At 38.6% G+C, this 17,575-nt stretch overlaps 1 protein-coding gene across 4 annotated transcripts in view; it reads right to left on the reverse strand.

The window, feature by feature from the left end:
* The window catches only part of GADL1 (glutamate decarboxylase like 1), a 439,849-nt gene that overhangs the window by 104,639 nt on the left and 317,635 nt on the right, over positions 1 to 17,575 (reverse strand). For all 4 annotated transcript variants that reach the window (XM_060180482.1, XM_060180480.1, XM_060180479.1 and 1 more), the window contains one exon: positions 11,307 to 11,506. In XM_060180482.1, the coding sequence (XP_060036465.1) occupies positions 11,307 to 11,506 (200 nt within the window). The remainder of the gene's footprint in view (positions 1 to 11,306; positions 11,507 to 17,575) is intronic.

The following is a 17,575-nucleotide window of genomic DNA, read 5'->3' on the forward strand; positions in this document are numbered from 1 at the left end:
TTTATGAAAGAAGACAGATAATTCTTCAAGTATTTTTGATGACTGAAAGTGAATCATGTCTCCACTCCTAAAATAGTTGTCGGCAAAGGGAATTGCCTTACATCAATATTCCCAGCTGGATTATATGCGTCCTAAACAAAATAAAGATTCTATTAACAAGCAAAAAAGGGAGACTGGTTGGTTGGTATCTAATCAATAATATCTGCATGCTCTTTAAGGTCAAATTAAAAATGTTTCTATACTGCAGGGTGCTTCAGAACTTTAAATGTACTAACAAATAAAATGAATGCCCAAGATAAGAATAATATTAATAGAATTTTTCCAAACATATTTGATCATAGAGACATTTCTTGGTAGAATATCTATTAACATCTTTTGGGAGGCATTTGCACCATGAAGTATAATTTTAGAAATACTAGTTTAGGGGGGTCGGGCAGTGGCACGGTGGGTTAAGTGCATGTGGCACAAAACACGGGGATCGGCGTGAGGAACCTGGTTCGAGCCCCCGGCTCCCCACCTGCAAGGGAGTAGCTTCACAGGTGGTGAAGCAGGTCTGCAGGTGTCTATCTCTCCCTCTCTCTGTCTTCCCCTCCTCTCTCCATTTCTCTCTGTCCTGTCCAACATGAACAACATCAATAATGGCAATAATAATAACCACAACGAGGCTACAACAACAAGGGCAACAAAAAGGGGGAAAAATGGCCTCCATGAGCGGTGGATTCATGGTGCAGGCACCAAGCCCAGCAATAACCCTGGAGGGAGAAAAAAAAATACTAGTTTAGAAGTACTTCTTTTATAAGATACCTTACTCACTCCTTGAATAAATCCTTAAATCAACTGTTTGGGGGAAGGAATCCAAATTAGGCTTGAGTCACTTCTGCCTACACTCACAGGAATGATTTATTCCTCACAACTTTTCTTTTCAATATATGGAAACAGTCTAAAGATAAAATACATTTAAAGATAACCAGTCGTATCTGATGCAAGCTAGAATAAAGATATGCATTAAGTTTGAGGACACAACACAGTAATGATAAACCTCTTTTTTTTTTTTTTTTTGATAAATCACTTCTTCTAAAAGCTATCCAGTTAAAATCAAAAAGCAACAGAAACTGACCAAGTGGAACAGAATTGAGAGCCCAGTAATAAGTCCCACACCTATGGACATTGAATTTTTGACAAGGGAGCCCAAGGCATTAAATAGAGAAAGGAGAATCTCTTTGATAAATAGTGTTTGGAAAAATGGGTTGAAACATGCAGAAGAAAGAAACTGAACCACTACATTTCACCACACACAAAAGTAAACTCGAAATGGGTCAAAGACTTGGATGTTAGACCAAAAACTATCAAATGCTTAGAGGAAAATATTGGCAGAACTCTTTTCCATCTAAGTTCTGTAGGCACCTCAATGACTCAAGTTCAGTATTGCTATGGAAGACACAAGCAAAAATAAACCAACGGGACTACATCAACTGAAAGTCTTCCGGACAGCAAAACAAACCAACATTTAAAGAGACTCCTTCCAAAATGTGTATTAATCTTTACATGCCATACATCAGACAAAAGGCAAATAAGCAAAATATATAGAGAACAAACCAAGCTCAATAACAACAATAACAAAAACTAACCCATCCAAAAGTGAGGCAATGTGAACAGAATATTCACCAAAGAAGAGATCCTAAAGGCCAACAGACATGAAAAAATGCTCCAAATCACTGATTGTCAAAGAAATGCAAATAAAGACAACAATAAGATACTACTTCACTCCTATGAGAATGGCATACATCAGAAAGGATAGTAACAACAAATGCTGGAGAGGCTGTGAGGAGCATTTAAAGGAAGCACTTGCATGGCTGGTAGGAATGTAAATTGGTCCAAACCTTGCAGAGAGCAGTCTGGAGAACTTTTAGAAGGCTAGAAATGCATCTATCCTGTGATCTAGCAGTTCCTCTCCTGGGTATATAACCTAAGAAATCAAACATAACCATCCAAAAAGATCTGTGTATACCTATGTTCATAGCAGCACAATTTGTAGTAACTATAATCTGGAAGCAGCCAGGTGTCCAACATCAGATGAGTGGATGAAAAGGTTGTGGTGTAGATACATAATGGAATACTGATCAGCTCTTGAGAATGGTGAACTCACACTCTTTATTTCATCTTGGATGGAGCTTGAAGGAATATGCTCAATGAGATAAGCCCGAAAGTGAAGGGTGAATATGGAATGCTCTCATTCATGGAAAGAAGTTGAGAAATAGGAACAGAAAGGGGAAACACAAAATAGAACTTGGATTCGATTTGGTGTGTTGCACCAAAGTAAGGGGTGGTGGTGCTTTTAGGCCCTGGTGCATGATGATAGAAGAGGACCTAGGCTGGGAGTGAGAGTGTGTTGTAGAAAATAGACAAATTTTACCCATGTATCAATGACTGTATTTACTATGAAGGATTAATTACTCCCCAATAAAAATAAATACATAAATAGAAAAAAGCAACATTAGCTTAATACAACTTATTAGTGTCTTTTCAACTCAGTTAAGCCAAAATAGAGAAGGGAGAAAATTCACATTAGCAAGAATTTTTGCCATTCCTACTAGGTAAAAAAAAAAAACTCAATAAATTAAGATTCTGACTTGATTTTGAAATATACATTAATGACAGTCTTGCACACTTTTCTTTGCTTAGAAATGTGCTTCTCACCATAGAGACCTGTAATTGTTGTATGAGTCCATTTAATAATTTTTCATTTCCTATATCATTTTGTAGAAACAAGCTTTCCTTTCTGAAAACAGTCTTTTCAGTGCTCCGTCAATTCACCATTCCAGTCAGCGTTTCCCAAATGTGGGTCAAGCTTCTCTTCTAGTCTCGTCTCCTCATTTGAAATTTCTTTCTACGTGCAGAGCCTTCCAGACCTCATGAGATTTTTCCCCCCAGCTCTGTGCCCTGGGTATATTCGAATATATTGCATGGCATATGTAATTGATGAGAGTCCTATATATAGTATTCTACCGCAATTGTGATTTTAAAACATTGCTGATATAAAAAAATGAAAATACTGACCCTTCTATAGGAGCCTAGACTCCTTCTTATCACATAGAGAAATACAACAACATGAAAGTGCTATTGTGTGACTACTCACCTTTTCTATACTGATAACGATAAATCCCTCGGTGTGCATGCAAGTCGGTGAAATGAATTCCATTTGTAAGATTACAGAGATTGTGTGTCAAGGGAATAGATAAATGATACATTGGAGACCTAACCAAGTAGCAGGATGGGAGTTCCTGAGATGTTTGTTGTTGTTGAAAAGACTTATGCACATGACTCTTCTAGGCTTGCTTTAAAAATTGCCCCTTGGTGAATATACATTTACCAGAGTGTGGTAACAAAGTTAACCTCAGCAACAATTCTGTTTAAGATGACTGCTGCTACTTTCTTTTTTTTAAAAAATATTTATTTACTATTGGATAGAGACAGAGATAAATTGAGAGAGGAGGGGAGACAGTGAGGGAGAGAGACACCTGCAGCCCTGCTTCACCACCCATGAAGCTTTTCCCCTGCAAGTGGGGACCAAGGGCTTGAACCTGGGTCCTTGTGCACGGTAGTGTGTTGCACTTAACCAGGTGTGTCACCGCCTGGCCCCACTGCTGCTACTTTCTGAAGGGAAGAGGGAGAAAGCTACCTACCTGGTCAACATATAATGAAGCAATCATTAGTTCCTTAAGATCTTGTTACGTCTTTTTTTTTTTTTTTTTTGCCTCCAGTGTTGTTGTTGGGGCTCGGTGCCTGCACTGTGAATCCACTGCTTCTTGAGGCCATTTTTTTCCCTTTTGTTGCCCTTGTTGTTTATCGTTGTTACTGCTATTTTTTTCTTATTGCTATCATTGTTGTTGGAGAGGACAGAGAGAAATGGAGAGAAGAGGGGAAGACAGAGAGGCGGAGAGAAAGATAGACACCTGCTTGCTTCACCACTTGTGAAGTGCTCCCCTTTAGGTGGGGAACCGGGGGCTCGAACTGGGATCCTTATGCTGGTCCTTGAACTTTGCACCATGTGCGCTTAACCCAGTGTGCTACCGCCAACCCCCCCTTGTTGTTATGTCTTAAAGTAATTGTACAAATTTTAAAATTAAACTCCATTTAGACTTAGGAAAATAGGTAAATTATTTCAATGGAAACAGTGCAATCCCTGCCGCAACATATCAGGGGAAAGGAGTTGTAACAGCTTCCTTCCTTCCTTCCTTCCTTCCTTCCTTCCTTCCTTCCTTCCTTCCTTCCTTTTTCCTTCCTTCCTTCCTTCCTTCCTCCCTCCCTCCCTCCCTCCCTCCCTTTCTCTCTCTCTCTCTTTCTTTGTTTCTTTCTTTTTCCCTTTCTTTCTTAAGCAGCTTTTCTAGTATTTAATAAACCTGACCTAGGGTCCAGAAAATCTGATATTTCAACTCTAGCAGGATGGTAGCACTATATATGCACTCCAAATAGAGCCAGTCATCACGTGTGACTTTCCTTTTCTAGGGTTGTGATCTCCTGAAGAAAAGTCTTCTGCATCTTAGAAACAATGTAATATTACTCCAATTTATACATGTTTTAATATCTCTATTTTATTATTAGATTAAGACATATGGCAATTGAGAGGGTTAGGAGAAGGAGAGAGGAAGAGAGACACCTGCAGCCCTGCTTCACTACTCGTGAAAGCTTTCCTCCTGCAGGTGGGGACCAGAGGCTTGAACCTATATCCTTGCACACGGTAATATGTAATAACCAGGTGTGCTACTGCCTGGCCCCTTAGATATGTTTTTATGCTAACTGCTTTTATGCCAAAAAGGACTTTTTAAATTACCTTTATTTTTTATTGGATAGAGACAGCCAGAAACTGAGAGGGAAGAGAGTGATAGAGAGGGAGAGACAGAGATACACCTGCAACACTGCTTCACTACTCAGAAAGCTTTCCCCCTGCAGGTGGGGGCCTGGGGCTCAAACCTGGGTCCTTGTGCTCTGTAACATATGCACCCAACCAAGTGCGTAGATAGGACTTTCTGATTATGTATCAGAATAGTTTCTACTAGTCAAACTCTAGAGCAAGTGGCTATGGGTCTTTGCCACTGATGGGAAATGGTATTTCACCATTTACTAGTCAATTTTTTGAACTGATCATGCAATCATACAGTCAGTGATGTTCTAAAGCTATCAGTAGATTGTGCTGGCTAATTGGAGTCAATTGTTCAATTCTCAGGAATTTTGTAAATTGCAACTGTTGGACGCATGCAATTCTCCACATTGGGCTGATTTAAAACATGAAAATTAGCAATTACAAATTGGGACTGTTTTCTTTTCCCCTGGGGGCTCAGTTAACCACTTTCTTGATTATACTACACATAAAATCAAGAAAAAAGAATAGTTCTCACAGTCAAGCAAAAGCTCTTATCTTTCCTAAAGATTAGAACTAGAAAAGAATCAGCCAGTTTGGAAAAAACAAATGAATCTGGTGGGGAAAAAAAAAAAAAAAAAGAACTTCTGATGTTGCTAATTTAGTATAATTCTTAACTTTGGAGAAAAATTCTCCAAATTTGTAACCTCACATTCTTTCTAAAGGACATGGCAGAAAGGACTCTGCTCTTTTGTTTGGCATTGAGAGTGGGAGAACAGAATGACTTGCTCACCCCCAGGAATAAAGTGTTGGGCATCAAGAATGTGAGAAGTTAAGGGAAGAAAACTATTACAAGTTACAGCATGAAAGAGGAGGGTTTGTTTTTCAAATATTTAAATATAGGTCACAGAGTCTACAGTGATATTCACTGAAATGTTAATTCAATTCAAGTCAACTTGACAAACATTTACAAACAATAGTGTTTGTTGAATTGAATTGAAATGTTAACATTTATCCTCTTGTGACATTCTCTGCAAAATTAGAAAGTATCCTCAGACTATAAATTAAATTCTACCATGAGATGAATGTTAACTTTATAAAAAAAAACGCAATTATCAACTATTTATATCTAGTTTTATTTCAGACACCTGTCATGGAGTTACTTAGCTGTTTAGATAAAATAATGCAGAGATGTTATGGAATTTAGATATTTTGAAAAGAATTCAAAAAAGGGAATACTTTGGATTTTTGCATATTTATTTATTTATTTATTTATTTATTTATTTATGCCTATCAGAATTATCGCTGGGACTCAGTGCCTACACTACAAACTCACTGCTCCTGGAGGCTATTTTTCCCCTTTTGTTGCCCTTGTTGTTTATCATCATTGTTGTTACTATTATTGTTGCTGTTATTTCTGTTGTTGTTGTTGGAGAGAACAGAGAGAAATCCAGAGGAGGAGAAGACAGAGAGGGGGGAAAGAAAGACACCTGCAGACCTGCTTCACAGCTTGTGAAGAGATTACCCCCCCTTGCAGTTGGGGAGACAGGGCTCAAACTGTATCCTTATGCAGGTCCTTAGGCTTAGTGCCATGTGCACTTACCCCGCTGTGCTACTGCCTGGCCCTGGATGTTTGCATTCTTAATTAAATAAACAACTTTGAACATTTACCATAGATATTTCATCTTGTCACCACAGGGTAGCTATCTCCTGACTGACCACATTTCTCACAATGTTTCCGTGAATATACTCCCTCTCCCTCTCTCCATATATAGCTTATATCCTTTCAACGGTTTCTACAGAAGCTTGTTATATAGGCTTTCAGGAAAAAAAATGTTTACTGATAATGTATATATATTTTTCTAAATGGCTAAGTTATTTAATAACATACATTTTGCTTTTTGACCTGTGCTCCTAAGGAATATTAAGACAGTAGCTTCTCAGGAAAAGATATGTTAAGCATAGTATGTTAAAGTTCAACAAAGAATAATCAAGCTCTGATGAGCAAACCCTTGCAGTTCTTGCAGCTTTTAGTTCTTGTAAGAGGGCAGGTTATACTTTCTGCCTTTTTTACACTAAGCTTGGGATGTGGTTAGTATTGACCACTGAGAGGCTGGTAGGTATGAACCAATCAATATTTAAAAAATTATTGGGGGGGCAATGCTTTACAGTATAATCTTTATTTATTTCTCTTTTACATTTTATTCAATACAACAGAGGGAGATTGAGAGGGGAGGCAGAGATAGAGAGGAAGAGAAAAAGACAGATGTCTGCAGACATGTTTCACCACTTGTGAAGTGTCCCCACTGCAGGTGGGGCGCAGGGGCTCGAACCCAGGCCTGTGCATAGATAATACTATGTGCGCTTAACCAGGTACACCATCTCCCAGCCCCTTATAGGATAGTCTCTAACACATAGGCACAACTTCTCATCACCCCTCAACTGGTGTCTAGGAGACACTATAGGATCCTAAATATCCCTAATGCTGTCCTTTTTCCCCTCCTTTTCCAAAGTCCTTTGCTTTGGTGCAATATGCTACAACCAATCCAAGTTTCACCTTGTGTTTCCCTTGCTGTTCTTTGTTTTTAAATTCCACCTATAAGTGAAATCATCTGGTATTGGTCTTTCTCTTTCTAGGCTTGTCTCACTCAATATGATGCCTTCAAGTTCTGACCAGGCAATTGCAAAGGAGATGATCTCAATGTTTTTTGACAACTGCATAGTACTCCACTGTATATATATATACACACCATAATTTCCTTAGCCATTCATCTGTCATTGGTCATCTGAGTTGTTTCCAAGTTTGGGCTATTATAAATTGTGCTGCTATGAATATTGGTGAGCATGGGTCTTCTCGATAGGTGTTTTTGTTTGTCCTAGGTAAATCTCTAGGAGAGGGCCAATTAAGACTTTCAAGTAGACCTGTCTTCCTGAGCTTTCATCATTCCTATCACAACTAGTCTGCCAGACTTCTAAGGCTGCAGGGAATGTGTGAAACAGACTCAGACACCACTCTCACGACCCCCACTGTCATATTATGATAGGCAAGTCACTTCAGCTCACTTGTCATCTTTTCAGAATAAATCAATATGAGTTAAAAAATATTTTATTTGTTTTCATGAGAAACAGATATACCACTAAGATCAGATGTAAGTTGCTAATAGGAATTTAAACTATGACACACGGGGTCTCAGACATGCAGGGCTCTTGTGCTACCTCTGGGCTCTCTTTCCAGCTCAACAGATGCAATTTTTAAATTAAGTTAAATATTTATTTATTTATTTTTACCAGAGTACTAGTCGGTTCTAGTTTATGTTGGTGTGGGGGGGTGAACTTGGGACCTCCGAGCCTCAGGTATGAAAGTTTTCTGGATAACCACTATGTGTCTTCCTAATGCTAAATAATCGTGATTTAAAAAAAACAAACCAGTAAAAATTCAGATAGTTATTAAACAGAGTGCCCATACCATACTCTCAATATAAAAAATGGGAATTTTATTTTACATTTTTAAATTTAACTGGTTAAATTTTAATTAGAGACATACACATAGAAAAAGAGACCAGAGCACTGCTCAACTTTGGCTTATGGTGCTGCTGACTGAACTGGGACCTCAGAGCCTCAGGCATGAAAAGTCTTTTGCATAATCATCATGCTGTCTCCCAAGACCTGTTTTACATTTCTAAGGAGATATTTGAGGACATTACAAATAAAACGTGAACAGGAAAGAAAGACTACAAGTTATCAGAAGAGAAAACACAAGTAGAACCTGAACTGGAATTGGCGTGCTGCACCAAAGTAAAAGGCTCTGAGGTGGGTAGGTGGGGAGAATACAGGTCCAAAAAGGATAACAGAGGACCTAGTGGGGGTTGTATTGTTATATGGCAAACTGAGAAATTTTATGCATGTGAAAACTGTTGTATTTATTGTCGAATGTAAAACATTAATTCCCCAATAAAGAAATTTAAAAAAAGGACTAAAAGTTTATCCAAACAAGACTTCAAAAGTTTTAACATCAACGGTGGCCAAGCAGGTGAGAATAACTAAAACTCATGCAGCAAGTAGCTTGCATATGAGTGTTTTCCTGTTTAGTTTAGTTTAGTTTAGTTTAGTTTAGTTTAGTTTAGTTTAGTTTAGTTTTCACCAGGGTTATGGCTGGGGCTCAATAATCTCTACAACTTCACCTTCCTGATGTCTGTCTCCCGCTCCCTTTTTTCTTATAAAGACAGAGAGGAAGGTAAAGGCGGGAACTTTGGTTCTCCAGAGTCAGATAGCATCTTGCTCACCTACTTTTCAACACTGTGACGGAGACTGCTGCTCTTGGGAAAGAAACAAAATTCTATTATTTAAACATTTTAAAAATTTATTTACTTAGGATTGAGACAAATTAAGAGGGAGAGAGAGAGAGATAAAAAGGGAGAAAGACAGAGAGATGCTTCAATTCCACCACTAATGAAGTTTCTGCCCTGCAGGTGAGGATCAGGGGCTTGAACTAGCATCCTTGTGCATTGTAACATGTGTGCTCAACCAGGTGTGCCAGTATCCGGCCCCTTAAAAAAATTCTCTATATTTAAGCACTTCAAGTCTTGAACTGTGTGACATTTAATGCCAGCAAGGTTAATCCACTGCAGTCCAGGCTCAACAAATAGCCACCAGGGAAGCAAATAATATATATATATATATATATATATATATATATATATATATATATATATATATGTATGTATCATATATATATATGTGTATCATATATATATATATATGTATGTATGTATACAGCACAGGATCTACAGGCGTGTTTTCACTGGTTCGATTCCCAGCACTGCTTATACCAGAACACGGTAGTACAATGAATGAATGAATTAATTAATTAATGATTATTTGAATATAAAATTGAGGGAGGCAGTTCAGTGACAAAGCACAAAAGTTACAAACTTGAGATTCCATTAGAATCAACCTCTAGCACTACTTGTACTAAAGTGATGTTTAGATCTCTCTCCCATTCTCCTTTCTCTCTCTTCCCCCCTTCTCTCTCTCTCTCTCTCTCTCTCTCTCTCTCTCTCACACACACACACACACACACACACACACACACACACACGCTCATAAAAATATCTTAAAAATAAATTAAGGAGGAGCTGGGTGGTAGTGCTTAAGGATCATGGTTTGAGTCCCTGGCTCCCCACTTGCAGGGAGGTTGCTTCACAAGCAGTAAAGCAGGTCTGCAAGTGTCTATCTTTCTCTCCCTCTCTCTGTCTTCCCCTCTTCTTTTGATTTCTCTTTGTCCTATCTAACAACAATGACAATAATAATAATAACAATGATAAACAGCAAGGGCAACAAAAGAGAAAAAAATAGCCTCCAGGAGCTGTGAATTTGTGGTGCAGGCACTGAGCCCCAGGAGCAATAACCCAGGAGGTAATTAATTAATTAAGGAAAGGGGAGACAGCATAACGGTTATGCAAGTGACTTTCATGTGAGGCTTCAAGGTCCTGGGTTCAGTACCCTGTACTGCCATTAACCAGAGGTATGCTCTGGTCTCTCTCTGTATCCTTCTCTCTTTCATTAAAATAAATAAATAGATGAAATAAAAATAAATTTTGCCATGACTTTCTCACTTGTGTCTGAAAGCCCTGTTCAGGTGGACACAAGCCAGTATCTGTATCTTAACAAATGTTCTAATGTCTTTGAAACTGGCTTCAAAAACTTTGTGTCTAATGAGATAACAAAGACAATGAGCATAAAACAATCACATAATGTACGTCTTTTTTTTTTTACTATTTTTTTATTATCTGTATTTATTGAATGGAGACAGCCAGAAATCGAGAGGGTAGGGGAGATAGAGAGAGAGAGAGAGAGAGAGAGAGAGAGAGAGAGAGAGAGAGAGACCTGCAGCCCTGCTTCACCACTTGCAAAGCTTTCCCTCTGCAGGTGGAGAACCCGGGTCCTTGAGCACTGTAACATGTGCGCTCAACCAGGTGCGCCACCACCCGGTCCCATAATGTATGTCTTCACATTGGCCCCATTTACTCTCTGGCCTACTTTATGAGTTTTTCACATTACCATGATCTCTCTCACAGTCAGAGCATTGGTCCTGGTTGTCTTTCTTGGCCTGACTCCTCTACTTTCTTCAAAGAGTCTTTGTTGAATGCCACTACCTGCAGGAAGCTTCTACCAGTGCCCCTCTAAAACATACAAGGTGACCCTCCTGAGTGCTTTGAGAGTGCCACTTATCCCTCTTTTCCAAAAAGGAAGTTCACCTGTATTTTACTTGTTTTGGCAGCTGGATATCATCTCCAGAACCTTGCAAGGCAGAAGATAGGAGTGTCTTATTCACAACATACAGTAGGTATTGAGCTAATACTTAGTGGAAATAAGCAAAGCACAAAAATGAAAGAGCATGTTCAGGCCTATTTACATTAAAGACATACATGGACACACACATACATACCTAGATAAAGCAAGAGCACGATTAACTCTGTCTTCAAGGCCTAATGTTCCTATGGCCTTCCAAGTCATCCAAAACTTGAATGCATCAGGTCTCCTGCTACATTGTATAGACTTGTCTCCTGTGTCATAGCTGACATCATAGAACTTATCCTGCTGGAACAGGTAAGATGCATTGGCAGAATAGCATCTCTTAAGTAGGTCCTTTGGATAATGAAGAAAGAAAAATAAGATTGCCCATTTTTAGAATATAAATGATTGAAAAAAATTACACTTAAACAAACAAACAAAAAAAACTATGTGAAATTCTACTACTCTGTGCCAAATATATTGGACCTCACTCTCTGACTACTCTGCATTATAATCAGTAGCTGTGTACTAACTTTGAGGCACAGGTTACCAACTCTGATTCCATAACACTTCTGAGTTGAGACTGCTAAATTCATCTCCTTCACATCTTCACTGATGAGCATTGTGAAGTTTGGAGATAACCATGTCTTCCTCTGAGTAACACCAATGTATGTTAATTTCTCAATATAGGAAAGTCTGCTACAACTCTGTCAATGATTCATGTTTGGAAACATTCCTAAAATATAGTATATATATATATATATATATATATATTTTAAATTTTCTTTCTTTATTTATTTATTGGATAGAGATAGCCAGAAGTCGAGAGGATGGGGGAGCAGAGAGGAAAAGAGAGAAACCTGCAACACTGCTTCACCACTTGCAAAGCTTCCCCCTGCAGGTGGGACTGGGGGCTTGAACCCGGATCCCTGAGCATTGCAACATGTGCGCTCAACCAGGTGCACCACCACCTGGCCCCCAAAATATAGCAAATTGCATAGAGTCTATACACCCTCATAGGCACCAGGGCCTTTAGCCTTAATTTTCAATTAATACTCATAATTTAAAGGCAAGAAATAAGAGTACTCAAGGATTAAAAACCCAAAGAAAGTGATATGGAATACTTAAAATAATAGCCACCAGTTTTAACCACTATGAAACATCAGCTACAACTCCAAAGGCTCTTTTGAGTTAGTCTCAAATTGGTTTTATTTTCAGCCAAATTAAACTTTTACTCAGTTACTGGTTACTTCTAAGACACAGGTGACAATATAGTCTTTTTTTTTTTTTATGATTCTGGAGTCTTCATTCATGAACATCTTCATTCCCAGAGGTATACATCAGACACCTCTGAAGCGGTGGTGCACCCAATTAAATGTACATGTTATGCATAAGGACCTAGCTCAAGCTCCTCTTCCCCACCTGGGGGAGCTAAGTGTCTGGAGCAGTGAAGCAGTGCTGCAGGTGTCTCTCCTCTCTCCCCCTCTTTAACTCCTCCCCCCTCTCAATGTCTCTATGTTCTATTAAATAAAATAAACATTAAAAGTATTTTTTAGGGGAGTCGGGCTGTAGCGCAGGGGGTTAAGCGCAGGTGGCGCAAAGCACAAGGACCTACATAAGGATCCCGGTTCGAACCCCGGCTCCCCACCTGCAGGGGAGTCGCTTCACAGGCGGTGAAGCAGGTCTGCAGGTGTCTATCTTTCTCTCCTCCTCTCTGTCTTCCCCTCCTCTCTCCATTTCTCTCTGTCCTATTCAACAACGACAACAACAATAATAACTACAACAATAAAACAACAAGGGCAACAAAAGGGAATAAATAAATAAAATAAATATTTAAAAAAAAAGTATTTTTTAAAAGCCCTTTCTTTCATTACTAGGTTATGCCCCACTTGTAGCTTTTTTTTCACCTCATTGCTTCACCTTTGCTCTATTTTATTATCATATTTCTTACATCCAAAGAGATATATGCAGCATATTTATAAATCCTGAATTTTACTTATGTATTTATTTAGTTGTGTATTTTACCATGCACTGTTCAGCTGTGGCTGATACTGCTGCAGAGGTTGAACCTGGGACTTTGAAGCCTCAGGGATAAGAATCTCTTTGCACAACCATTATGCTGTCTACCTCCTCCCTAAAACCTGACCTTTATCCACATGGACACAGCCATCCTTTTATCCCCCTTTTCAGACCTCCCTTTGTGTCCTTGCTCAAGTTTTGCTTCCCTTTCAGTTTCTTTATCTGCCCACTCTACTGGACTTATTTTATTTGGTTGCACGTGTGATTTATTCCTGTATTTCTCCTACATAAAAGAGCAATCTGCATATATTCTTATGCCTTCTAGAAAAGAACATACTTTATCAGAGAAATAATTTTCCATCTATGGCCACATCCACAGAGATTCACACTCCTAAGCACAGAGGACCCTCACTACACAATCAGAGTAATGCTATAACTCCCTACACTCCACACTTCCCCAGTACTCCCCTGACATGTAATGTGAACAGAATAAACACATATTCATCAACTTCCCCTTGGTTTCATACTTTGACAATGCAAATTTCTAAACCTCAACAATTAAAAATAAAAGCAACCAAACATCAATAACGTGCAGGAAACTACAGAGAAAGCTCCCAGTCGCCACAGAAGTCCAAGAAAACGATTTCTCTTCACAGAGCATGTATTAAATATATTCACTTGACTGATCAGCTTGTATTTAAAGAATAAGAAGAAAATAACAAAGTATTAGATTCAAAAGGAGGGGCCCGGTGCTATCACACCTTGTTGAGTGTACTTGTTACAATGAGCAAGGATCTGGGTTCAAGGCCCTGGTCCCCGCCTGCAGGGGGAAAGCTTTGTGAAAGGTAAAGCAGGGCTGCAGGTGTCTCTCTCTGTCTCTCTCCCACTCTGTCTCTTCCCACCCTCTAGATTTCTGTCTCTATCCAATAAATAAAGATGATTTAAAAAATGTAGATTCCAAAGGAAAGCATGATTTTGCTGTCTTCATAGCAATATGGCTCTGTTAAAAAGTAATAAAGGTTAATAAACAGTATTTGTTTTGTTAATTTATTAATTGGGTATAATCGATGATAACACCAAAATCATGATTTTATACTATGTAGAACTATATATATACTGGGGCCCGGAAGTGGTGCATCTGTAACATAACCTGTATGTTACAAGGATTCAGGTTCACGCACCCAGTCCCCACCTGCAGGGGGGACACTTCACAGTGGTGGTGGCACAGTGCTGCAGATGTCATCCTATCTCTCTCCCACTCTATCTTCCCCATCACTCTTGATTCATCTCTGTTTTTATGCAATAGATAAATGCATATATAATATATATATATATCAAGTATAATCAAAAACTCCAAATTCCCACTCATCCAACATCCAGATAACCTGAGTGTAAAGTAGTAATGAAAGAAGTGCTAGTAAGCTTTTAGTCTGGCTCTGCAGGGTCTTATTGATAGACAAAAAGAAAGACTAGATTGCTCTGCCCTGAAGAATGAAGTAGAAATAAGCAAGGCCTACTCTTTAATCTTTACTTTAGCTTTATGATCAATTGCTGGATTCTGATCACAGCTGCTTTCACTGCTTCTCTCTCCCCTCAAAGGTCACAAAATTTGGTTATTGTTTCCATGGCAACCAGAGCCTGACCATACTTTATAATATTAAAAGGCCAATGCATATGTTTTAAGTTCAAAGCATACACACACACACTTGGACTAGCATCATGATTATAAATTTACTTTCAACAGCTATCAAAGATCGAAAAAAAATCCCCCCAGAAGATGAACTTTGGTCATGTACGGGGCAAATTATAGTGGCTTTTGCTGGTGATTGAAAGCAAGAGAAAGCCCATCCATTATCAGAAGACAAATGGCATCATCTTAGGCAAATGGAGAGGAGAGCCAAGAAAGCACAAGGCAGAATGAGTGATGGCCCTGTGATGGTGACACTGTTCATTTTGCTGCACTGAAAAATCCTTCTGCCTTGAGAAGTTTCATAAAGAACAACCGGAGGCCTGGGATTTGCTTTATTGAAAATAAATGAAAACTTCCTCCCAAAGTTCCTGCTTTGCATTTTAGTTGATATCCTTGTATTAAAATGGATGAGGTATCTTTCATTTTAAGATACACATCAAGTGAGAGAAGATACTCAAGCCTTCAGAGAAAACAACGTTTTGGAGTAAGTATAGTCAGAGTGAGCATTTTTGAAAAATTTAATTAGTCTGTATTGTGCTATCAAACAGAAGGACCATGCTTATCTTGCTTACCTTCACACTCTCAATCGTATCAGAAAAACAAATCCTAGTTACATGGACTCAGAGACAAGTATTCAACGAAAATATCAGTTGATTTATATTGTAAATCATTAACAGACATTGTGTTAGGACTCTCAAAGTGTAAATGGGACGAATGCAGGTAAAATAGCTTCAGAAATAATCAGTTATTAGAGGAGATTATATTTAAAGTCCAAGCAAAGTGGGATCCAGGATGAAATCTGGAGTCATTGTTTTCCCAGTTGTTCTAGCTTCTGAATGAGTATTATTCCCACAGCAGAAAGCTGGGAGGGAGCTGGTTTGGGGGGTTATAATGGGCCCAGTAAGCACAGTGTTGCTGCTTAGTACAAGAGTTGGGAAAGGAGGAAAGACAACCTCCGCCAGTGATGACAGGCAAACACAAGTTGATCATCGCCTTTCCACTGCCAATAATCAGTTTGAAACTTTTGTTGTCTAAAGCTAGTATTGGCTAGGGGGTCGGGAAATGTGACTCGCAAGAATCAGACTGCTATTAAAACAGAGGAAGGCTGACAAAGGGAATCCTACAGTAAAGAGAAACAGACAAATGGCAAGCACACTACATGAGTACAGAATCCACAGCAACCCTTTCTCTCTGTGTTCACAACACCCAACATAGTACATAGTAGCAACAGGCAGAGACAACATTTCAGAATGTCTTATTATTGACCAGGCACTATGTACGACCTCAATTAAAACTGATGATTATCCAACAAGATGGACTCTATACCTCTTGTCAACACCACTGCACATGTGAAGAAATTAGCATAATAACTTTCAGCTAACTACCTAAGGTAATGCAAACAATGATAAGTAGTAGGGCTGTGTTTTTAACTGATGCTGCTTAAATTCAGGGCCCTAACTTATTATCTTTTTTTTTTTTCTGTACTGTAGGCACCTAAATAAGTGTGGCAGAGAGAGCTCCGTAAACACAGTTACTGGAGAGATTAGCAAAAAGGACAACGTTAGAAAAAAGAAAATTAAACTAGAGGTCTAAACAACTAATACCTTGTTTCAGACACTTACGTGATCTTATAAGTACAACTTCCGGTCTTAGTGATACCCAGTCTAGAAGCAAGCTAAAATTTTTCTAAATACTTGTGATTCTGATGATTTTTAAGCCTGTCAGTAAAACATACAATGAATCAGCAAATTACATGCTTTATAATATGCATGTATTTATTTACTTATTTATGAAAGAGATGGGGGGTTAAAGAAAGAAACGACATCACTTTGGCATATGCTGTGCTGAGTCAGATGTAGGATTTCATCTAAGTGCTACACTCTTATTACTGAGCCATCTCTCTAGCCTACCATACTTTTTGTGTCAAGATTACCCAAACCATTTTCATTTCCACAGACCAGATCAACCTCCACAGTTTCTCAGTAGAGTTAGACTGAGGTGGCCTAACTCCTCACAATCATGTTTTCTAGCTTGTCAAGAAAAAAAAAATACCTCAAACTCTCCTCCACGTGGCTCTTCCCATGTCTCTGTCGCATGTCAGCATTGTCTACAAGCAATACATTGCCTCTAGTCAAAACCTAAGGTGATATGTTCATGATTTTGTACTAGTTTATTCATTAAAATTATGTCTTAAAGAATCACTTTATAGTGATATCATAATGCAAGGATCCTGGGTCTATAACTCTTTGGAGATATTAAACATGGAAGCTAACTTTTGCTGATTGAATAGGAAATATTACATTTAGACTGGAAGTAGCAGTTTTGAAAGCTCAGTTGCAACCTAGCCTATAAAACTTCACAATATATGAAACTTTACAATGACTATAATGTCTGATAATTTAGCTTTAACTATTGAATGGACATTCTGAAAACTTTAATATATGTCAACACCTTGTTAAGCACTTGGTAATGTAATAGTAAATGAGAAAATCACTGTCTATGAATTTTAAGATGGTAGCAAGGACAAAAACACAAACAACTACAGTGCAGCTTTATAATGGGGGGGGGGAAGTGAGGTAGAAGGGGTTCATTTTCCAGTAACGTGAAATAAGTTAGCAGGGCTCTTCAGCAGAAGAAGTATGTCACCCACAAGCCAAAAGATCAGAAGTAGTGAAGGTGGAATTAATTCAGCATAACAGGGGCTAATGAATGAG

This window comes from Erinaceus europaeus, chromosome 21, assembly GCF_950295315.1.
Source record: "Erinaceus europaeus chromosome 21, mEriEur2.1, whole genome shotgun sequence".
Classification (NCBI taxonomy): Eukaryota; Metazoa; Chordata; class Mammalia; order Eulipotyphla; family Erinaceidae; genus Erinaceus; species Erinaceus europaeus.